The following is a 23,414-nucleotide window of genomic DNA, read 5'->3' on the forward strand; positions in this document are numbered from 1 at the left end:
ACTCAAATTTATTTAATATTGTCCCCATGAATGCTTCTTTTATCCTTCCCACTCTGTCTGGTCTAGCCACATCCTAAGCCTGGCTCCCCAAGCAGTCCAGATGACCACTGAGATGTTCAATACCATCTTGATAGTGACTCCAAACAAAAACTACTTTAATGTAAAGATATATTCCATAAAAGAGTTTGGCAGGCAAAGAAAAAGTACACTTCCTAAAAATACAAGCATCTTTCTTCTCCTAATCTAATGAGGAAATTATTTAAAAAACAAACAAAAAAAAAAAAAACCACACAACAAATGTCATCAATATCCTACATTGACCAGAAGTAAAGGTAGACCCAATTTTTGAACAATGGGGATAGCATGGCAGCTACAGGAAGCACTAGGGGAGCCAAGCCCCAAGTGGCCAGACATGACAGCTACCCCAAGAGGTTACCCAGTACACAAAGACAGACATCATCTTAGAAACAAGGCCCTCAATAGTCCTTACAGGAAGGGAACACACAGGGACTAGTTTCTCAGTGGGGTATTCACCGCAGAATAGAACAAGGCATCCTGGGTCTCTGAGTACTTTCACTCTACACTTGGTACCCTGGACAGGAGCTAGATTGTGGAGTCCCTTTCTAGGGAACAATGTACTCAAGTGACCAGCTGTGGTTGTGGTCACAAGATAGGCCCTGACTCCACAGGGGGAGAGACAGGATTCAAGTTGCAGGAACAGTCAGTAGGACAAAGACCACAGCAGCAAGAGGCCAAGCCAGGGTCCTTGTGTCTACAGGGCAGACGGGAGACAAACATTAGGCATCAAGGTTGCTGGGTCTGCTCATGAGACACTTGGGAAAGGACAAAGTTGGCTTCTATCTAGACTACAGAGGGCTGTATGGAAGGGAGAGGGGAGGAAGGAGCATGGGAGAACTTTGTTGCCCCCATAAACTACTACACTGTAAGAAAGGGAGAGCTGGCTCAGTGCAGAACCACACCTACTCTCCAGGACCTAATGCTGCTGAGATGAAGAAAGATCCTAGACCAGAGAGCTGGGGAACTTACAGGCAGTGACAAGGCATTCCTGTGGCACAGTCCACTCCATGAAGACATGGATGAGAGTCTTACAAACAACAGCTTGCTCACACACCAACAGTGCAGGACCTGTGGCACACAGGAAGGCCTGCCTATTGACCCAACCACCACTCTCTCCAGAGAGGGTCTTCTGCTGCTTGTTGTGTAGAATCTGTGATCCTCTCCAGCCCATGTCTGCTCTTATGAAACGTGCATCTTCAGAGGTGGGGGACGGGGGATAGGGGAGGGGAGAATATGTGGGCTGCACATGGCCTGTAGCTCCAGGACTGAGCAGTCCCTTCCTTGCGGACTCCCAGGCAAGCAGGCAGTCACTGGCATGTGCAGGAAAGATGAGGCCCCATTCCTCAGCACCAGCATGGACAGCAGGGCCTGTCACACTACTGTTGAGATAGTGCTGGTGCCAGGTGCAGTGTTATGGTGCTCTCTCTCTGCAGAGCAATCCATGGCGGTGACCACTCAGCTCCACACCTGCCTTCCATGCTCAGAAGTGATGGCCTGCTTTCACCGCCTCGATGTCTGAGATCAGGGTCCTCGCCAGGAAGATGCCAAATATCTGAAACCAAAGCCAAAAGTCAGCAGCCATTGACCATAGGCCTAAAGAGTGAGGGCACACTACTGTCCTTTCCACCTTATCTGGGACCAAAAGTGAAGAGAAAACAGCACCCAGGCCAAATTCCCTTCAGTGGAGTCTGCTCCATGCACGTCAGAGTGGAAATGCTCCACAGGATTAATAAAGGCTGTGTGATCACCACATCTTTCTTCCAGAGTGCTTTTGAGTAGAGCTGAACATCTAACTTTTCAGGCAGGGAGCTTTGGTGGTCTAGTGGGTAAGGAGTTGCACTGCCAATTCAAAGAAACGTGGATCAAATCCACTAGCTGCTCTGCAGGAGTAACCTCCTCCTGTGTGATTTGCAGCCTTTGAAAATGGCTATGGGTTGGTTCTAACTCAATGCCACACAGACACCACCACTTTTCATTCATCAGCCCAGCACATTAGTTATCTGCAACACACCAGGATTTCAGCACATGGTCAGTCTTCCAAGAAAGTGAGTCCTGGAGAATCAAAGACCCTGTGCACCTGGCTGTATCTCTAGGGTAGAGATGCAGCAGATAGATGTCCTTGGTATTTGCTCTATCACCAAGGACGAAGCACATCATATGCATCTTACATACACGTATGGGAGTCACCTGGTGCCCCTGGTGAAGCAGAGACAACAAACCACCCTGATTGATTGTGATGACAAAATAATGTGTCTCAGATGTTTCTCACCAGCCTGTTGTTGTGTACCATTGAGTCTGAACCAATCCATAGCTGACCCTCTGGCGGGTTTTCAGAGGCAGTTAATCACACGGGAGGAGACTGCCCATCCTTCTCCCTATGGAGCATCTGGTGGCCTCAAACTGTGTGCCTTTGTGACTGCAGCACAGCTTCTTGCCACAAAGCCACCAGAGCGCCCTCCCATCAGCCTAGATGTCATAATAAAAACAAGTTTGTCCCTGGTTTTCCCTACATTGATTTGTCCTGACCTTTGGGAATGCAACAGTCATGAGAGGAGATTGCTGGTTTACCATCATCAGCAGACCAATGTAAACACTGTTACCTTAATAAGTCTGTTTTCTCCTTCCTTCAAGTTACTGTGGTTTATACTTAATAAGCCAGTTCTCCCTTGGTCAATTCCTAAGGAGATTTTTCTTTCCCTAGATATTCTAGATATTTTTGTCTCTGGCTGTCCTCTGCCATTAGTACATGTCTACTGAGTGTGTGTGGATACCTGGAGACCCCATGACCACCTCAGCCACTTTTTCAACCTGAGATCAAAGTCTGACAGCATCTTCTAATGGAGCAAGTCCATGTAAGAACAGAACTCTAGAGGTGCTGCTCTGGGCGCAAGTTTCTCCACATGAACCCTGCACAGCCCAGGGCTTTATTGCTTTCTTGCCTCCAAATCTCTTCTACACTGGAGATCTGGCTCAAATGAATGAGTCTTGAAAAGGAAAGGAAGTTGCAAAGGGCCTCATGTGCACTCAGGAACACAATTCAAGTGCTACTCAGGGTAGGGTGGTTATGGGCACTAGCCCACACCTGAACAACGAAGCTTCTTCAAACTTCAGAGACCTCCCACTCTGCAGTTGTAGATGTTGCCTTGCATTCTACCTCTCCCTCACTAGCAGAAAAGAGGCCCAAAGGCAAGGACAGCTCATGCTGAGAACACAAAACCCAAAACTCCAGAAATACAATGTCTCCTTGTGTCATTTACTGGCTTCTGAAAAGGACTGCTTGAAGAACTCCACAGGGCCAAAGTGCTATGCTGACCACTCTCAGAACTAAAGGGCTAACATTTAGGGAATAGACTCCAGGGAAGAGGGAATCTCATCATGGTCTGGACCCAGGCCCCATCACATGGCCTTAATGGTAGCTGCCATGCTCCTGCCTAGTGCATGCACATACAGGCACCCACTTCTATGTGAACACACACAGAGAGCACTGATGGTTGCTACCACACTCCTGACCAAGCACTCTCGCATCCCCTATACGCACACACACATCCTGCCTTCCCACAGGCCCTTTGTTTGCTTAGGCAGGCTCCTAATTTTATTCACCATACCCAAAATGAACAAGACTTCTATGCTAAAGACCCAAATTCATAAAGTGAAAAGGAAAAGGGGAAAGGCTTCCAGGAGCAAACCTGTAGTAGTGAGATAGCGATGAAGATGCCAGCCACAATGTAGATGTTCCGTGGAAGCCAGCCCTCCAGTGCCTGGATGCAGCCTTTGGTGAAGATAGACTCGTCCCACTTGCTCTTGAGCTACAGGAAAACAGCATTGTGACTAAACCCTGGTCTCATGTGTTCCTGCAGAGGAGGGCAGGGCATGGTGGGCAGGAGACATCTGGGAGGCAGATGCCAAAGATGTACTTAACTCTGAAGGAGAACATGGCTACTTCTCTCAGTGTCTCTAGAAGGTCACAGCCTCTCACTAGGCAGGTCACTAGATTTTTATCTATCAAACCAAAGGCTTCCAAGCTGTATCCCTGAACCCACTGCAGATTTAAAGTTCAACTCACTTAACTTATTTGAAGGACCTATGACTGTAGAAGGGGAGGGACCTCATGAACCTGGACAAAGATCAGTCTGAAGAGACAAGGCTGTCTCTTGAGTCAAAGGAACTGACAGAAGGAAGGGTGCCTCTAAGGTGTGAATGCAGACTCCAAATGCCTCGCCTTCTAGTCCATGATCTGGCAGAAAGGCTTAAGTACTACAGATGATCTTGGCCCCAGGAGACCAAGTCAGCAGGTGAAGTCATCAGCAAGCTGATTCCCTCTAGCTATCAACCCCAGAGAAGTCCGATTAAAGACTCTGGTATATGGCCTTCCCACCACTCACCCTAACCCCCAGCCACCAACCTTTTCCATGGCTATAATGACAGATCATAAGTTCATGAAAAAGGCGTTGTGGGCATTCCTATAGGAGAAGCCAATGGGGCAGGGGTAGGGGAGGTGACTCTGTCCATTGGAGTCTCTGCAGAGGACCTGGCTTTTCATGGCCATGCCCAGCAGATGAGGAAAATTCCCAAAGACCCTCCCCTTGGAACAGAAGCTGCTCACAACACCAAAGGCAAGAAGGACTGGGGAGGGGATGCAGACCTGCCTGATGCTTGGGGAGGAGCATGCTTCCCTTCACAGTCAAATGCTCACCATCAACAAAAGTCTATACTTCCCCTTGAAGGACTGAAGTCACTACTGCCTCCACATGGAAGCAGAACCAAGCTTTGTCCTTTACAATGCTTTATCTTTAGATGTTTGCAGAATCTCTTAAAAATGTAATCTTTGTGCAACAATCAATGAATGGAAATCCAAAATCTCTGTAAATGTTCATAAAAATTAATAAAATAAAATTTTTAAAAATGTAATCTTTGTTCCCCAAAACAAAACTGATACCTAACCTCTTTCTGCTAAGATAGTAACTGTGCATTCTGGGCCTGCAGTTCACAAGGCTTGAGATTATAAATCGCTCTTCTAGTGAGTCTGACACTAGCCAACATGAGAGTGTGTGGGACATGAACTCCCACTGGTTCATCAAGGCTGTATGCTGCACTTCTGCCTCAAGGTACCTCTCCTTCCCCTCCCTCCAGTGTGCACTTGGGCTAAATCAGGAAGTTGGACTATAGGGGGGAAAAACTTAAAAGAACTCTTGAAATTGTACACATGGGGGTTCTCACCTGAGTCCTGACATCATATCCACACTGTGTGTTGATAACTTTTTGCTGTAAGAAAACCAGGAAAATAATTATTTTTGTTTTCTTGACAAACTGGGAGTTAGGAGGCTCTAGAAAGTCACCACTGGCCATCTAAAAATACCTACACAAAGTATGTATCCACTCATACCTTTCAATCATGCTTTTGGTCAACCCTGTTTCTGAAAAGCGCTCAAAAGCACAAAACGTATTGCCAGAACTGACTCATGGTGCATCTTCTAGTGAGGTGTTGTTTTTTTTTTTAATTTTTTTTTTCCCTAGTGAGTTTTAAGAGGCTGGAAACAATGCATGAGGAGACTGTCCATCTTTCTCCCATGAACTGGAAGATCCAAACTGCCTGCCTTTGGGTTGGCAAACGTAATTCCCTACTAACAAGGTCATAAAGTAAAGTGGCACTCAAGAAATATTTTAGGGTTTCTGGACTAGACAGTCCCTGAAGTGAGTATTCTAGTCAGCTGTTGTAGTAGTAAAGTAGCCAGAAAAGATCTAGATGGATAATATGGATATATTCCAATACAACTTCATTTACGAACAACAAAATAAGATTTTCACACAACCTTCCTGTGTCACAAAATATCAATTACCTTTTGATGTAAAATATCAATTATCTTTAATGTAGATCATTCAAAAAAGAGAGATGGCAAGCTGATTTGGCCCATCGGGCTGCTTGCCAATCCCTGTTGTCAGCTGCCATCAAGTCAAGGACAATCTTATGGGGACCCCAAGACAGGACATAGTCCTGCCCAGTCCCGCATCACCTCCACATTCAGCTGTGGATCAAGACGGAGAACCAAATGGCTTCACTGGGGGCTTTGAGAAGACCGGATCAAGCCTCTCTGCTCAGTTGATTTTCATCAGGAAGCTCTGCAGAAACCTGTGCAGCAATATAGCCACACATATATATCTACTGACAGAGGACATTAGCTGCATTAAAGGCGCCTGAGCCAAGAATGGAAGCAGCCTCCTGTACAGAAGACAAGACTTAAAATACAGAACTGCCCCTTTACTAACAGATAAAACCCATCCTTGCTATATGAATGTATTTCAGAGTTCCCATGAAGACCTCAGCAAATCGGAACTCACCAGGGCAGAGAAATTTACATGCACAATAATGGTGACGTCTTGTCTGAAACCTGTCTAAGACTCTGTGACATAGTGTCAAGTACCAAGCAACTATAAGACCACAAAAGAATCACCTCTACTTGGGCACTGTTTGGGGACCCCAGTGCCAGTGTCCAAACTGTGAGGCCTAGGCTGGACTGAGCTCACAAAGTACAGAAACCATCACAAGAACCCCTGTGTTTCAGTATTAGTCCAATGCTCTGAGCTGGAGACTCCTGGGTGCAGAGACAACACTCTGCTCCTCTCCTTCAACTGTCCCTCACATTGATGGGGACAACACTCTGTTCCTCTCTTTAACCTATCTCTCACACTGATAGGGACAACAGTCTGCTCCTCTCCTTCACCTGTCCCTCATAGGGACTACTCTGGTGCTCTTTCATTTCACTTGATCCTAGTATGGAGAGGACAACACTGCTGTTCCTCTGCTTCATCTCTCTCACACTCACCGGGGTGACACAGCTGATCCTCTGCTTCATCTGCCCTTATGGGAACAGCACTACTGGTCCTTTGCTTCATCTACCCTTTGCAGGGACAGGAGTGACACACTATTGCTCCTCTCCTTCACATGACCACTTAGTCCAGGGAAGCAGGCAGAAATGTTTGGGAACCCATATAAATAGTATTTAGAAGCTCCTAGGCCACCAGAGAGTGAAGACAAGACACCATGTCACTAATGTGTTTTGTGGACAAGGGAAGGGGCCTGGGGCTCCCAGACCTCAGGTAGGAAATGGCCTTGTCCTCAGAGAGCTGGAGGATTGGGGACTGCGAGAAGACTCACCGCTGGATCTGGCACGCAGCACGAGAAGGGAACCCCACATTTCTCCCGGCTGTAACTGGAGCCACTGCAGTTGAAGTAGGCATTGAGGTCCCAGTCTTCTGGGCCATATGCGCCACAGCACTGGTTCTGCAATTACAAAGCAGGGAACCATCAATGCTGCAACATGGAGTGGGCACCAGCACAGGGCTTAAGTGCCCCCTCCCACATAGAGAAACCAAGACCCACACAAACACAGACAGTGCTGCTCGCTGCTACAGAGGCCACCCAGAAGGAGACAGAAGCTGCACATACTGCGTTCAGGGCAGCAAGAACACCTTCTCTAGTGAGCATGCCCCCAGCTCTGCCCTTTACCCAACAGCACAGAGATGACTTGTCTCTGCCAAGACCCCTCTGGGCCCACAACTGCCCCGCCTGAGTGCCGTCTTCCTTAGTGAAACTTCAAGTCTGACCTTAGTTCTTTTTTTGGACAAAGAAATAGTTCCTTAAGATTATCAAGGAAAGAGCTGGTTTTGGAGTATTTGAAAAACACAGAGCACTCTGCTAGGTCAGGACCTCTTATCCACTCCACTCTCATTTATTAGCAGTAACTGCATATAAAATCTTCATCTATCTAAAAAAATGCAAAACTAAAGGATGTCTGCCAGCAGTAGGTTGTTTGCTTTTGTCCTCATAGCTGACAGTGATAGCACCACCACAGCAAATATACAACTCTTTTTTTTTTTTTTAAATCTTCTAAATTTTGGTTACTTTTAATAATAAGCTTTCACCAAATAGCAGCTCCACACTTTTCCCAAATCTTCTATAAAATGGGTTTTGGCGAGCTCTGGTGGCCTAGTGGCAAGAAGCTGCACTGCAATCCCAGAGGTGTGTGGTTCGAATCCACCAGATGCTCTGCTGAAGAAGGAGGGACAATCTCCTCCTGTACCAGTCAGATTCGATTTGACAGTAGATACATAAAAAATAATAAAAATTAAAAAAAAAAAATGTAGGGTTTTTAAAAAGAAAGGAAAGCATCTTATCTTTCATGCCAGCGCAGGGAGCAGTAAGCCAGGTGAAAATTCACAAAACAGTGTACTGAGGCTCGAGCATAACAAGAACGGCTGAAATGTTCACAGACTAGTACAAGTAATGAAAATGTAAGAGAACTAAATGCTGTGGACATAAAAGATGCTAATAAACTTCACGGTACCCAAGAGAAAGGTCTGAAGAACTTTACATAACCATCAAACTAGATTACACTGATGCTTAAAGCCTTTTCTACTGGCAAAGTGGTAAGGAATTGTGCTGTCATCCCAGAGCCAAGTAGGAGAAAGATGGGAAGTATTCTCCTGGGTGATTTACTGCCTCTGAAAACCCACAGAAGAGTCAGCTATGAGTTGGTTTCAAGTTGAGGGCACTTAACAGCAATAATAACTACTCTACCTTTTGAAACAACCAATATTCTGGATACAACTGGGTTTCTGACAGGAGGTAGCAGAGTACAGATAACCAAGAGTCTTGGGTGACCCTAGAAGCCACAAGGAATAGCTATAGTCTGTGCCTCTCAGAGCAACTTACTTACAGAAGTGAGAGGAGGTAAAGCCCAGGCAGGGTGTGGACAGAGCACTAGGAGACATTCCAGGGAAGGGATACACCCCTCCACATCAGCTCTATCCTCTCAGACAGAAAGAGAACTGGTCTGGAGAAGAGAGGAAAAAGGAACAGCCCCAGGGGTGAGTCCCTCATAGTCCTGCAGGCCCTAATCCTCCCACTTTCAGTTCAGACTCTACTCCTCCCTTGTCAAACAGTCCTCAATCCTAGTGCCTCAGTTTCTCATGCTTCCAATCCTCCCACCTCCATTCCTCTCAGCTCTAGTCTTCCTGCCCCCTGTCCTATCACCTTTAGTCCTCTTGCTTCCTGTCCTCCTTCCTGAAGTCCTCCTGTCTGCAGTCCTTCTGCATCCTTTCTTCTCACCTCCAGTCCTGCCTCCATTCCTCCTATCCAATGCCCTTGTACCTCCAGCCCTCCTGGCCCCCGTTCTCTGCCTCCAGTCTGCAGATCTAGGGAAGGAGAGAACAGAGCTCCTAGAGAAGGCGACTATGGGTGCCATTAGATGGTACTGTGAAATCCAGCAAAGGATGATGGCACATGGCAGGTTACACTAATCAGAGAAGAAAGACCTGGATCCACAGCCTTGAAGGACCAAAGTGTTCGGGCTGGGTGGGGGCAGTTTGTCATAGCCTCCCTGCATTTGCAAGCAGAGCCGGCCTAGAAAGAACCCTCCATCCCTACCGTTAAGTTACCATTAAGTTCTACTCTGCTGCAGCATCTGTAAAGGAAGCTAGTACTCTCTGGTGAAAGTATCCATGGAGTGGATGGCTTACCGCTTTCTGGAGAGAGTCGATGAGGTTTTGAAGGTCAATGTCGTCCCGGTAGGATATGATATTATTCTCAAAGAACTCCCGGAAGCGATCCCTCACCCAGTCCTGAAACAGGAAAGCCAGCACAGCCACAGCCAACTCCAGGAAGAAGATGAACACAATGGCTCCACAAAACTACAAGGGGGGGGGGGGGGGGGGGGGGAGTGATCAAGCAAAAATCACCAGTGCCCACAAGCCACACCCAGGACAGCTGCCTGCACAAGCCCCCATATTCCACTCAGGACCCTATTATTGTACTTCCAAACAGCAGCCCTGAATCCCACTGAGGATGCTCTGTCTATTGTAAAGAACACAAGCTCCAGAACCATCTATCAGCCCAAAGTTCAGGAGTCCTGTACCTCAAGAATCCAGAACTAGTAAAGTGGAGAATGAATAAAATGAAGGTATCTCTGTACACCTTCCCTGCACTGCTAGAAAGATAAGACTACGCCAGCCAGCGTTTCCATTCCTGTTAAGTGGCCTCCTCCCTGTGACCTATCACAGGAAGGGACACTGTCATCTGTTCCTTGAGAGTAAAGTCAATGCTCTAGGAACCCTACCTGACCTCTCTTCACACACAAATTAAAATAGCAGTCCCTATAAATCAAGCTGAAATGAAAGGAACAAAGGCTCACCCAGACTGCAGCACCCTGACAGAATTCATGCACCTCTGGTGGGGGAATCAGTGCATTATGAGGAAGTGATGTGTATTCTGCAACCACAGACATTCCCATTCCACCCAATGCAGATTCTCAAGGCTCACACACAGAAGACTATAACTCACCAAACACAGAAACCTTCCAAAACAAGACACAGGGGCAGACATACACTCACACAGGCCCTCCAAAATAGAACACTGACCTCCAAGACCCTAAGATAGATTAGATATAGATATAGATTAGATATAGATGATATAGTTATAGATGATATAGTTATAGATATAGATATAGATGATATAGTTATAGATGATATAGTTATAGATATAGATATAGATATATAGATATAGATGTAGATGTAGATGTAGATGTAGATAGATGTAGATGTAGATATAGATGATATAGATATAGATATATAGATATAAAACTTTTTTAGGAGTATAAAAAATTAAGAGAAAACCATATATTTTGTTCTTTAAATAAAACCAAAGGAACAATTTGACCTAACAAAGAGAACAAATAATATATAAATGATAATAATGATATTCTATCTTTCTGAGCAGCACTATTACATTTTAACTGTATTATTTCAACAGTACTCTGTACCTAAATTTAGTGGCTGGCAGTCCTGCCAGGAAATGAAGATCAACACACCCCAGGGAAGGAAAATTATTAACATGACACTACACATCACCTTTTATCTCTGCCAGGAAGGGCAAGGGTGAGGAATAAACAACTACAGAACTTTAGAAACTTTTTAAAAAGGACAGAAAAAACTCAAACTCAAAAGACAAAAGGAGCAGGAAGTGAAATTGCTGCAGAGTTCTGACTCTACCACAGCTGAACACCTGAAGTGCTCAATCCTTCCAGCAACAAAACCATATATAGCTAAGCCTTTTCTGAAATCATGGCATTTTGGGGGAGGCAGAACGGTATGGTGGGTCACATTCCCCACTGCTAAACCTCAGCAGCACTGTAAGCTACCACCCTCCACCCACACAGGCAAGCCCACCCAACTCACAAACTTGAGCAGACAGATATTCTCTCGGAGGGCCCCTACGCAGCCAGCAAAGCCCAGGGTGAACATCACCACGCCCACCATCAGCACCAGCACCACAGGGTCGATCCCGTGCAGCCGTGTCACTCTGGTCAAGTCAGACAGCACACCCTGAAAGAGGTAGAAGAGTAGGGCTTGGAGGTGGAGGGAGTCGGAAGTTTCCTGGGGCAGCTGTATCCAGGACTGAGTACAGGGCCTGCCTCTGACCTGCCTCTTCTGCCTTGTCCTCTACCTTTCTCAAGGATTTCTCTATAGCCTGCAGAGCACTTACATGATAAGGATGAAGACAAGGCCCCCTGGGGCAGGAACCTGGCCACTGTCATGTGGGCTGCTGACTTTGCTAGTCTGATATTTTTGCATGGACTTCACCAAGATAAAAATTACTTCTATGTGAGCACTGTTGTGAAGAACACACCCAACAAAGACAAGCATCCCTGTTTCCAGATCTTCCTATGGGTGAAGTTCTTCATCTGGACTACATTGAACAGGAGTCACTGTGCTCCTGACCACCAACATGTGACTAGAAGGCTAAAAGAGACTTCTAATACATACTTCATTTTAATGAGTTTAAAGAGTTCCATGTGTCTAGGAGCTAGCACATCAAGAAGAGCAGTTTTATGAGATTTAGAGGAAGGAGGGTGAAAGAGTAGTTGTCTAGGCCACCCTCAGTCAGCCTCCTGCTATTGCTGTGTGCAGAAGAGTTGGAATCAACTCATAGCTGGTTCTCTAGGTTTTCAGAGGCAGTAAATTACATGGGAAGAGACTGTCCATCTTTCTCCTATGGAACAGCTGGTGGATTCGAATTACATCCCTTTGGGTTGGCAGTGCAGTTCCTTAACCACTCGGCCACCAGAGCTCCCCACTTCCTGTTACGGGCACCTCAAATCAGGCCACTGCAGTCCCAGAGATGGCCACAAGATGGTGCACAGAACACAGTTGACACTAGCTTGACTAGCTTGTATGTCACTAGGACAGAGCAACACCCCTGGTTCCTGCCCTTAAGGGACTAACAGGCCACGCAGAGGATGCTGTAGCCAGAGGTGGGCACATTCCAGCTCTGTAGGTCAGAGCAAGAAAGCCCACTGACATAAGTGCTCTGCCCCAACTTCTGGGATCATAGCAGGGTTCCAAACGAAGCCATTTCCCTTATGAACACCATTCTAAGCAACCAGAACTGGTCTCAGAGCTGGTCTCTGCTCCTGGGACCATAACAGGCATTCACAGGGCCCCAGGAAAACAAAAGGAAGCCCTCTCTTTGCTTCCAGGGTTTTCTGTGGGCATCTGCCAACTTCAGAAACAAACCAGCACACCAAGGTGAGGGGGAAATGATCTGCAATTATAAACAGAGATAAGAAGGAAGCTCTCTTTCACAGTGTTTAAGACCTAAGTCGTCAAGCTGCTGGCCTTCAGCAAGCAATTCTAAGATGGGGAGCAGAGCATACTGAGCTGACCCTGAAGTCCAAGACTCAGGAAAAAGTCATAAGGCTCAGTGACCCCAGGCCTTTCAATCGTAGTATTACAAGAGCTGGCTCTGTGAACAATTACAAACCTTTAAGTTACACAAGAAATACTTGCTGGGAAGCAAATGAAAGGAGGGGACATTTTAAACTGGCTGAACCTGAGAGGGTCCCAGTCTCAGTTACACCTACCTTTTCACTCCATGCCCACAGTCCAACTCCGAGAAAGACAACTCCAGCCAACTGGGCAGGGGTGGAGGGAAATGAGAGAAGAAAATCGGGTTAGAAGCTAGCCCAAGAGTCCTTCTTAGGACAGAGTTCACACTGTGAGTTGGATGAAGAGTCCTCTGTCCACATCCAGCAGATTGAGGCAGAAGGAAACATTTGTCACAAACACCCATGGCATCAAAGGGCATTTCAAACATCCCAGTCCCCCAGCCCTCAACCCAGATCTTGCACAACACAAGCCAATCTAAGGCAATGGTGCCACAGTCCTCTTAATTTAAGACAAAATCTAGACCTCATCCCCAAGATCGTTCTTTCCATCCAACTCTAGATTCACTACACCAAGGTTCTCCAGAGGCTGACTTTCAAATTACAGAACATAGCTAATGATAGTTTTTTTACCAGCTCTCTGCTGTCTCTTGTCCATGTTAGCTCCATGCAGGGCTGGTACTAGCAGAAACCTCTTTTTGTTAGGTGCTGTTGAGTCAAATGTGACTCACAGAAACTCTAAGAAAAACAGATCTGATTCTTGCCTTATCTTGTTCCAAACTAACAGCTAGGCTACATTCGAGGCAAGTTACAGTCACCATGTCAAGCTATCATGTTGAAGGTCTTCCTATCATGTTGAAGGTCTTCCTCTTAGGTTGACTCTCTACCTTTCCAAGCACGACGTCCTTCTCCAAGGAATGGCTCCTCCAAATAACATGCCCAAAGTATGTGAATTGAAGTTGTTTGTTCTCTTGACAGACCATGCGGATATGAAGTACTCTTCTCCAACACTACAAATGCAAAGGCATGGATTCTTCTGTTATCCTTAGTCACTGTTGGAGCCTCCTTAGTGGTCTCCTGACGTAGCTCAAAATCTAAACACAGGATTCGCTCTGCCGAGACCCTAAGCTTTAACACCCCTTCTTCCCATCTGAAACTTCACAAAGACTTGGGTAAATTCAGAAGTAGGCTTCCCACTGCAATACAGTGTTCATTCACATAGTATTTGAATACTACGAATAAAGAATCATGCTTGTTTCCACTCTGTCTTAAAGAACTGAATTTAACTCACACCAGAAAAACCGGAACTTGGAAGTCACATGTTGCACCATGGATTATACATATACTGGCCTAGAGAGGGGACTCTGGAGACCAGCATCTATTTTACTATTTCTCTATCTGTATTATGATTTGAGTGAAAATTTACAAAGCAAATTGGCTTCTACTCAACAGTTAGTGTACATTTCATTTTATGACATTAATTACAATACCCCTTAGCACAACACCCTAACCCAGACCCATTTCTATCCATCCTTCTATCCTACCTTTATCTGCCTTCTGGGCTTTATCCCTGGAAAAATGTTATCCTTCTGATCTTATATGGCTGACCTCTCTGGTATTCACTCATTATCTACTTTATTGGCTGACTTGAAGGCACTTAATAATCCTGGAATGGACCTTAGAGGCAAAGATGATAAACTCTGTCTCACACACATACTTTGTGCATGTTGCTAACAGAGGATATTTATTGCAGAGAGACATAATATTGGGAAGGTAGAGGGACATCAAAGGAGAGGAAGATACACTAAAAGGTTGATTAATACAATGACTGCAGCAATGGGATCAAATATGTCAGATATTGTGAGGATGGTACAGGATAAGACAAGGCTCACATCTCTGTTCAACTCCTTTGCCCAAGCAGGGTCAAGGCCCTGCTAAACTACAGGGTTAGATTTCAACATTGAGCAGGCAAGCAAGCAGCCTATCACCACCACATGTGGTGGCTCTGACCCCTTACAATATTGTAATGTAGGATGAGGAAGGTCCCTGAGCCCTTTTTGCAGAAAGCTAATGGAGAGTACTAGCAATGCAGCTGTCTTCCAGAGACCAGTAAGTGAGTCTTTGTTCTTATAAAAGCCCTGGTCAACTATGGCTGACCCTTACAGAGCTTCCTCTCCAGACCAGCTGCCCACAAGGGCCTTAGCCACAGCCAACATAGAGAGGAGTGCCCAAGAGTGGACCACTGAAGTGGGGGACATCTTGGGGCAAATGGAGGACACAGCATTGGTGAGAAAGGTCTGGTTCCAAACTCTATGCAGTGGGCCCAGCAACGGGATCTTGTGTATACACAGGTCCACAAATTCCTCAGGACTAAGATGACTCTCAGCAAAGTGGGATGTCACTTTTTAGGTTACAAGGTTGCTCTAGGGGCAGAGGCAGATGAAAGCATGGAACAGCCTTGGTTCGGCCACAGTATCTGCAACATGGAAGAGCTCACAAATCCACAGAAGACACGATCTCTCTGCACTCTTCTCCCCAAACTCATCCTTCAGGCCTCCACCCTGATCTGTGCTCCCAGAAGTCTCAGCACCAGATTCTGTCCTACATGAAGTTCTTCCTTTCCAAGGCTCTGTTTTATGTGGCCTCTGCTGAGTACTTGATGAGCAGAGTTCAGGGACAACAGGGTTTCTGAGAGACTCTTAAAGGGAGTCAGGAAATGGGAGTTCTGTGTGGTGCAGAGAGTAACACACAGGTGTTAAACAAATATTAGGGGTTCAAGGAGATCCTGCAGTACCTCAGGAGAAAGACCACTTTATTTTCAAACACTAGTCACTGAAAGCTATGGAGCAGCTCCACCATGGCATGTAGACTATCGGTCCCCTAAGACATGCCGGGGTATCATGAGCAAGAGCCATGAGTGCAACTTGAAGGATATCCTTGGAGAGGGTGACAGAAAGAACATGAAGCAGGAGAGAGGTGGTGGCTGGAGATTGGAGGGGCTAGCCTCAGCACTGCTCCTAACTACATCATGGCCCTGGGCTAAGCATGCCCACCCTACTCTCTCACATCTCTGTCAAGCTGCAGAAGGACTTCTGAGGCCAACACCTTCCACCTACTGAGTTCTGCCATCACCTCAATAAATCAAAAGAATATGAGTCCAGAAAGGGGGACAAAGTGTACCATCCTAGACCAGTATGGACCTATATGCCCACCAGGCGAGAAGAACCATTCCTCTCTCAAAGAGTATTAACACCGCTAGCTTACACAGCAAGGAAGGCCCCTTTCAGGAGAGCCCCACAATTAGGAGACCCCACAATTGAACAAGGCTGAGCTCTGGAAGGATGCTGGAGGTCAGTAGGAGTTTGGAAGATCTAGAGGAAGAAAAGATATTGGGGTCTTGCTTCAGTATACAAAGGGAAATATTCTTAGGCAGGATGATGACTGCAGGACCATCTGACTCTGCACACTTGGCTTTACATCCTGCCAGAAGGATGGTTCTAAGAATTAAGAGGCATATGCAACTCCCTAGGGCATCAAGAGGTCTACAAGACTACCCAAGCAAGGGGTCAGGGCAGAGGTTGAGTACCATGTCACAATGCCCTACCAGAAGTGAGCCAAGTCAGACAGTAAAAGGAAGGACAGGTGATGGGTAGTCATCTAAACGTGGTGACAGGCAGCTCCCCAAACAACAGTCTGATCTCCTATGTCAGCTCATTTTCTCCCCAGTCTCTGCTATCACTGGCACAATTCACAGTGACTAACAGCAGGTAGAAAAGCAATCCAATATAAACCATTGTTATTTGGTGCCAATGAGTTGACTCAGAATCACAGAGACCCTACTATAATACCACACTGAAACCATGTCCATATCTGCCCCATTCTCAGAATCTTAAGTCACTATTATACTCACTATGCCAATCTATCCTGTTGAGGGTCTTCCTCTTCTCCTCTGACCATCCACTTTGCCAAGCATGATGCCTTTCTCCAGGAACTCACCCTCCTGACAACATTCTTAAAGAGTATGAGATAAAGTCTCCTCATTCTTGCTCCTACACTTTTCTAAAGATGTGCTTATTCTTTCAGCATGGAAATTCAGTACTCTTTGCCAAACCAAAGTTCAAAGACATCAATTCTTCTTTAGTCTTTTTATTCACTGTCCAACTTTCAAATGCTTGGATCAGGTAAATCTTGGTATTTGAACTGACATCTTTGTTCAGTTTTCAATTTTCAAAAATAGCAGATGCCTTCTACAACATTTTTGCCAGAGAGGCTTTGTAAGCCACCAGGAGTATAGCCTATGGAATGAAAACACTGGTGAAGCGAAGTATCAAGGCAGTTCTACAAGGGAGACCAAGCAGAGCTGGTACTGCTTTTACAGTCACTGGAAAGATTCCAAGTACTAGTTATTTTGTTACACACTATTTTAAAGGAACACAACACATCTTCTGATTTGGTGAGCATCCACAGAAAGAGCCAGAGATTAAATATTATAGCCTTTGCTACTGTGATAGCCCATGATCAACTCTAGTATTACAGAGCACACAGATGGGCATGACTATGCCACGTTAACACTATATCACGTGCAAGCAAGATTCTGCTGAAGATCATCCAAAAACGACTGGAACAGCACATCAACAGAGAACTGCCTGAAGTGCAGGCTGGATTCAGAAGAGGCAGTGGCACTAGGGATATTATAGCTAATGTCAAATGGATCTTGGCTGAAAGCAGAGAGTACCAGAGGAATGTCTCTCTGTTTCACTGACTTTGCAAAAGCATTTTGATGTGTCGATCACAACAAACTATTGTTGACTTTTAGAAGAATGGGAATCCCAGAACACTTGATTGTGCTTATGTGAAACTTATACTTGGAACAGGAGACAGTCGTCAGAACAGAGCAAGGAAACATTGCATAGTTCATAACTGGGAAGGGTGTGCGTCAAGGATGTGTCCTAGCTCCCTATCTTTTCAATCTATATGCAGAATAGATTATCCGGGAGGCTGGGCTCTATGAGAAGTGTGGCATCAGGATTGGAGGTAGACTCATCAGCAATCTGCATTACACAGATGACACAACCTTGTTTGCTGAAACTGAGGAGGACCTCAAGCGCTTGCTGCAGAAGGTCAAGGATTGCAGCCTTCAATATGGATTGAAGCTCAACGTCAACAAAACAAAGATTTTTGGAGAGCTCTGGTAGCTTAGTGGCAAGAAACTACACTGCAATCACAGAGGCATGTGGTTCAAATCCATCAGATGCTCTGCTGGAGAAAGAGAGGCAACCTCCTCCTGTACCAGTCAGATCTGATTTGACAGTACACACACACACACACACACAAATAATAAAAATAAAATTAAAAAAGAAAACAAAGATTCTCACCACTGGGCCAATAGGCAGCATCATGATAGACAGTGAAGAGATTGAGATTGTTGAACAGCTTCAGTTTGCCTGGCTCTACAACAACACTCTTGATACCAGCAGCCAGGAAATTAAAGACCATTTGCATTGGGAAAGTCTGCTGTCAGAGATTCTCCAAGGTACTGAGGAGCAACGATGTCAGTCTGGAGACCAAGGTACGTCTGATACAGGCCATGGTCTTTGCCATTACTTGCTATGCTTCAGGGAGCTGGACAGTGGCTAGAGATGATAGAAGAAGAGTTGATGCCTTTGAGCTTTGGTGCTGGAGAAGAGTACTGAATATACCATACACTGCTAGGAGAACAAACAGGTTCATCCTTGGAGGCAAGGATTCTGAAGCTTCATCTGACATACTTTGGACATGTTGCAAGGAGGGACCAGTACTTGGAGAGGGACATCATGCTTGGAAGGGTGGAGGGACAGCACAGATGAGGAAAACCCTCAATGAGATGGATTGATTCTGTCACTGGGTAATGGGGATAGGCATGTCGGAGACAATAAGATTGGCAAGGGATAAAGCAGGATTTAAGGATGTTGTACACAGGGTCACTATGAGTCGCAAGCGACTTGAAGGCACATAACAACAACAACAACAACACAGCAAAACAGGTAGCAGGGCAGATTTGGCCCACTAGTCATGGTTTGACAACCATGCACAATATCATCACATTAAAACCTTTCAAGAACCTGTGGGTAAGATGGTGGACTAAACAATCCAGACTCTCTTCACCAAAGACACCAGATAACAGATATGGATGATTAATTCTAGACCCTGAGATTATAAAGAAAAGACAAGGAAGGATTTTGAGGAGGACACCAAATAAGGAGGAAGACGGAACCATAAACAGGTGCTGGCAGGTTGTTGTGTGCCATCAAGTCAGAATGGATTCATAGCTGATTTTCCACTGGGTTTTCAGAGGCAGTAAATCACATGGAAAAAGACTATTTGTCCTTCTCCCGTGGAGCAGCTGGTGGACTTGAACCGCATACCTTTGGGACTGTGGTGTAGCTTCTTACCACTAGAGCTCCATTTTTAATTAGACACTCATACAATTTACTGTGCCAGGAATGAGACAATGAAAAGGCATGATGCTCTTTTCATCATCAAGAGAACATTTCATGATCCATCTGGATGTACAAAGCTGTGAGCTCTGAAACTATCCAAACACATAAGAAGAAAGAATAATATAATTATTAAATATACTCACCAACCAGTAAAGATAAAAAAAACTGAGAATTTCTATCACCTTTCGCAGTCTGAAATTGACTGAAGAGGCAATCAAGATGTATTAATAATATGACTCAATATAAAAAAACAAAGAGGAAGGAATGGTAGTTGGAAAATAGGGCGTTGGTGACAGAAATGAGGCTAGAGATTGCATAGTAGAATTCTGTACAATGAATCAATTATTCATCACAAATACTTTTTTAAAAAAACATAAATGGCAACTAAACAAATGAGCCTAGCTTGACTTGGCAGTAACTGTGATACGAGTCAATGGAGATGGTACACATCAGCAGTTAAAAACAAGAACATGGGCTGACTGTAAAATAGACTACTAAAATTATCAATTATTCATATAACAAGTTCAAATTAAAACAATTAAAAAAAAATTAAAACAATTCCATGAAAGCAAAAATACAACCTTGAGTTTATCCCATGTGAACTTAGAGACCATCTCAAGAATAATCGATGCACTGGACACTACTGACTAGGTGATGATATCAAGATATCATCCATGAAGAAAGAAAAATGCCAGCTGAGATAAGTTCAGTGAAAACTGATCGCAGGTTGTAGTAAATGCCCTATCAATGAAAGAGTAGTACCACTCACTATAATGCTGTACAAGGTAATATGGGATGGGGCTGCTCCTTAAGTCCTCCTTTGACTTTTTAGTGGACTATATCTAGAGCAGTGTCAATGCCCACATGTTATACTAACATAATTCTTGATACTTGTCTTTCCACCTCAAAGGTTCCCTGATTTAGACCATAAATCTGTTTTTGTACTCAGGGCAGCATCCATCCATCAATCATAAGAAAGCCAGGCTGGTCACAGGACAGAGCCTCTGTGCCCATGGCCAGAGCTCTGTCAGAAGCAGGCTCCAGTCTGAGTCAAGACTATAAAGCTAACTCCTGCATTACAGAAGCAGGGAAGCTGTAGCACAGACATGTCCATGTCATGTAGGCAATGGAAGAGCTTCACATTAAAGTAAATAATAAAGGCCAAGATGAGAGCTCTGCTCTCTAAACCACAGGCCTGTTCTCTGTGGGAGACAGTCTCTACTCACTTCAAATCTAGCTCAGAAAGTGTGAGGCAATGGCATCACACAAACCTCTACAAATCAAGTGCAGTGCCTGCGGCAGAGAGAAGGCCGGAGGTAAAGCCACGGCCTGGTTTCTCCTTTCTGCAGTATCAGCAAAATTCAGACTTTTTGTAGAGTTGAGTGGGGAGAGGGTGAACAAAGACAAAAGGACAAAAACCTTCTCCCACAGAGTCCTGGCCCAGACTCCTAAGCAAGTCATGGTGAGATTCCTGAGCAGTAGAGCCAGATCTGAGGGGAGTTCACTGGTAAAATTTCTATATTCTGTGAATGCAAGAGGAGAGATTGAGTCTCCAGTTAACTTCAAGCAAAGCCATCACCTATCTATCAGTGAAGACCTGTCTTCTAATGAGCAAGTCAGAGAGGCTTTCAGAAGAATATAGACCACAGACAGCATTTCTATTGTACATGGAGTTGCCAAGATTCAGTGCACACTCAATGGCCGCTACCAATAACTAAAGAATGACAATAATTCTTTGGTTTTCCTTAGTCATGATTTAACTTTCACTAGCACACAACACAACTGAAAATGGCAAGGCTTTAGTCAGGCATATCTTCATCTTTAAAGTAACATCCTTGCTCTTAAGGATGAGCACTTTAAAGAGGTCCTTGATAGTACATTTGCCCAGTACAAATCTACCACTAAAAGTGGTTGTTGTTATTGTTGTTGTTAAATGCTATCAAGTCAAGACTCATAGTGACCCTATGAACAACAGATCTGAAATCCTGTTCATCCTCATCATCTCTAACATACTTGAGCCCACTGTCACAGGCACTGTACCATCTCATCAAGGGTCTTCCTCTCCTTCACTACCTCTCCATCCTTAAAGGCATGAAGACTCTCTCCAAGGGACACCCCTCCTAACAACATGCCCAAAGTATGTGAGACAAAGCTTAGCTATCCTTGCCTCTCAGGAGCCCTCTCGCTGCACTTTCTCCAAGACAAATCTGTTTGTTCTTCTGTCAGTCCATTTAGTACTCTTCTCCAACACCACCACAGTTAAAAGACATCACTTTTCCAGTCATCCTTATTCATTATCCAGCTTTCAGATACATTGCAAAAGACTGGAAAGACTACAGCTTGAATAAAACATACCTTAGTTCTTAGCTCTCTAAATACTAGATTCGCTGGAGGAATTACACTGCTTACCCAAAGGCCTAACTCTCTGTCAGTCATCCCTGTCTCCTCCTGTTAGGTTTTAAAGCCTCGAAAATCACATAGAGATCACTATGATTTGGAACCTACCTGATGGCAGTGAGCTTAACAACCTTATAAAGGAGCAATGATGAAGTGCTTGGCTGCTAACTGAAAGGCTTGTGGTTCAAATCTATCAGTAGCTCCAAGAAGAAGAGATATATGGACTAGTAGCAAGAAGGTAAGCTGCAATCTCAAAGGTATGTGGTTCAAACCCACCACCTGCTCTGCAGGAGAAGGATGGGCAATCTCCCCCTGTGTAAGTAAGTACCTCTGAAAATCTGCTGGAGGATCAGCTATGAGTCAGTTCTAACTCAACAGTACACAACAACTATCATTTCAGCTTAGGAAATCCAATGGGCAATTCTACTCCATCCTATACTATTCATCATGAGTTAGAACGGACTTGAGGTCCCATAACAACCACACCTGTAACATCATCAGGATACCAAAACACACCATCAAAGTAAATCATAAGATCAGGAAAAGAAAAGAAATGCAAGTATCAGTGCCATCTATACTTGTCATCCTAAGATTAAGGTATTTAAAATTCCTTTGAATTCTCAATTCTAAAGTTCAAGGCAGAGAATATTTAAAAAGTTGTTGGATCAAGAATAGGAAGAAATGGGATATGCAAATACGTGATTCCCCTGCCATAAATCTGAAGAACTGGATGCTGGCCAGCTACTATTACTGAACATTTTTATCAACTCACTACCATCTAGTTGAAACCAACTGACAGCTGACTTCTCCAGTGGAGTTTTTTGGCAGCACAGAAATAAACTGTCCATCATTCTCCCATGAAGCTATTGGTAGATTCAAACCACCAGAGAGGCACTGCCTTTTGGGGTAGTAGTACAACTCCCTACTGACTACTCCAGAACACCTTCATTTCCCAAAGATTTTATAATGATCAATGATCAAAAGAGGGAAAAGAGTGCACATTAGAATTTTCAACTCCTATAAATTCCACACAGCCTGGAGTCATGGAGGTTACATGAATCCTTGAAACTAAAGTCTTGAGGGAATCTTTAAAGCTTAACCCAAAGATATTCACTTAAATCTTAAGTTCAGCTAATGAAAAACATCTGCTTTGAGTATTATGCTTTTTTTTTAAATTTTTTTTAATTTTTTTTTAGTATTATGCTTTTTATTATGCATGTTATTTGTTATGTGCCATCGCAACTCATAGTGACCCTATGTACAACAGCCCTGAAACCTATCTTGTGCCAACTTTACTATCTCTGACACACCTTCCTCATTACCCTAGTAACTTTATCAATCCATCTCATCGATGGTCTCCCTATCTTTCTCCCTCCACTCTTCCAAGCATAATGTCCCTCTCCAAGGACCGGTCCCTCCTTGCAACATTCCCAAAGTATGTCAGACAAAGCCTCAAAAACCTTGCCTCCACAGAGCAGGTTGGCTTCACCCTCTCCAGGACAAACCTGTTTGTTCTCCTGGCAGTCCATGGTATATTCAATACCCTTCTCCTGTACCACAGCTGAAAGGCATCAATTCTCCTTCGACCATCCCTAGTCATTGTCCAGCTATCTCACACACAGCAAACAATCGTGAAGACTATAGCCTGGATTAGGCACACCTTAGTCTCCAGAATGAAGTCGTTGCTCTTCAGTACTCTGGAGAGGTTCCTGACAGCTGACTTTCCCAATGCAATTTATCTTCT

General features: G+C 44.7%; 1 protein-coding gene across 2 annotated transcripts in view; it reads right to left on the minus strand.

The window, feature by feature from the left end:
* Positions 1-1,558: 1,558 nt before the first annotated feature.
* LOC102874848 (tetraspanin-14-like) overlaps positions 1,559-23,414 on the minus strand; it is a 38,887-nt gene continuing 17,031 nt past the window's right edge. The window contains exons 2-8 of one of the 2 annotated variants that reach the window (XM_006903191.1): positions 12,993-13,043; positions 11,308-11,454; positions 9,595-9,765; positions 7,232-7,357; positions 5,296-5,340; positions 3,765-3,884; positions 1,559-1,630 (exon numbers count right to left, since the gene is read on the minus strand). In XM_006903191.1, coding sequence (XP_006903253.1) covers positions 1,559-1,630; positions 3,765-3,884; positions 5,296-5,340; positions 7,232-7,357; positions 9,595-9,765; positions 11,308-11,454; positions 12,993-13,043 — 732 coding nt within the window. The remainder of the gene's footprint in view (positions 1,631-3,764; positions 3,885-5,295; positions 5,341-7,231; positions 7,358-9,594; positions 9,766-11,307; positions 11,455-12,992; positions 13,044-23,414) is intronic. The other variant, XM_006903192.1, reaches the window with a different exon arrangement.

This window comes from Elephantulus edwardii, unplaced genomic scaffold (genome assembly GCF_000299155.1).
Source record: "Elephantulus edwardii isolate Elephantulus edwardi_28Jun2011 unplaced genomic scaffold, EleEdw1.0 scaffold00531, whole genome shotgun sequence".
Lineage (NCBI taxonomy): Eukaryota > Metazoa > Chordata > Mammalia > Macroscelidea > Macroscelididae > Elephantulus > Elephantulus edwardii.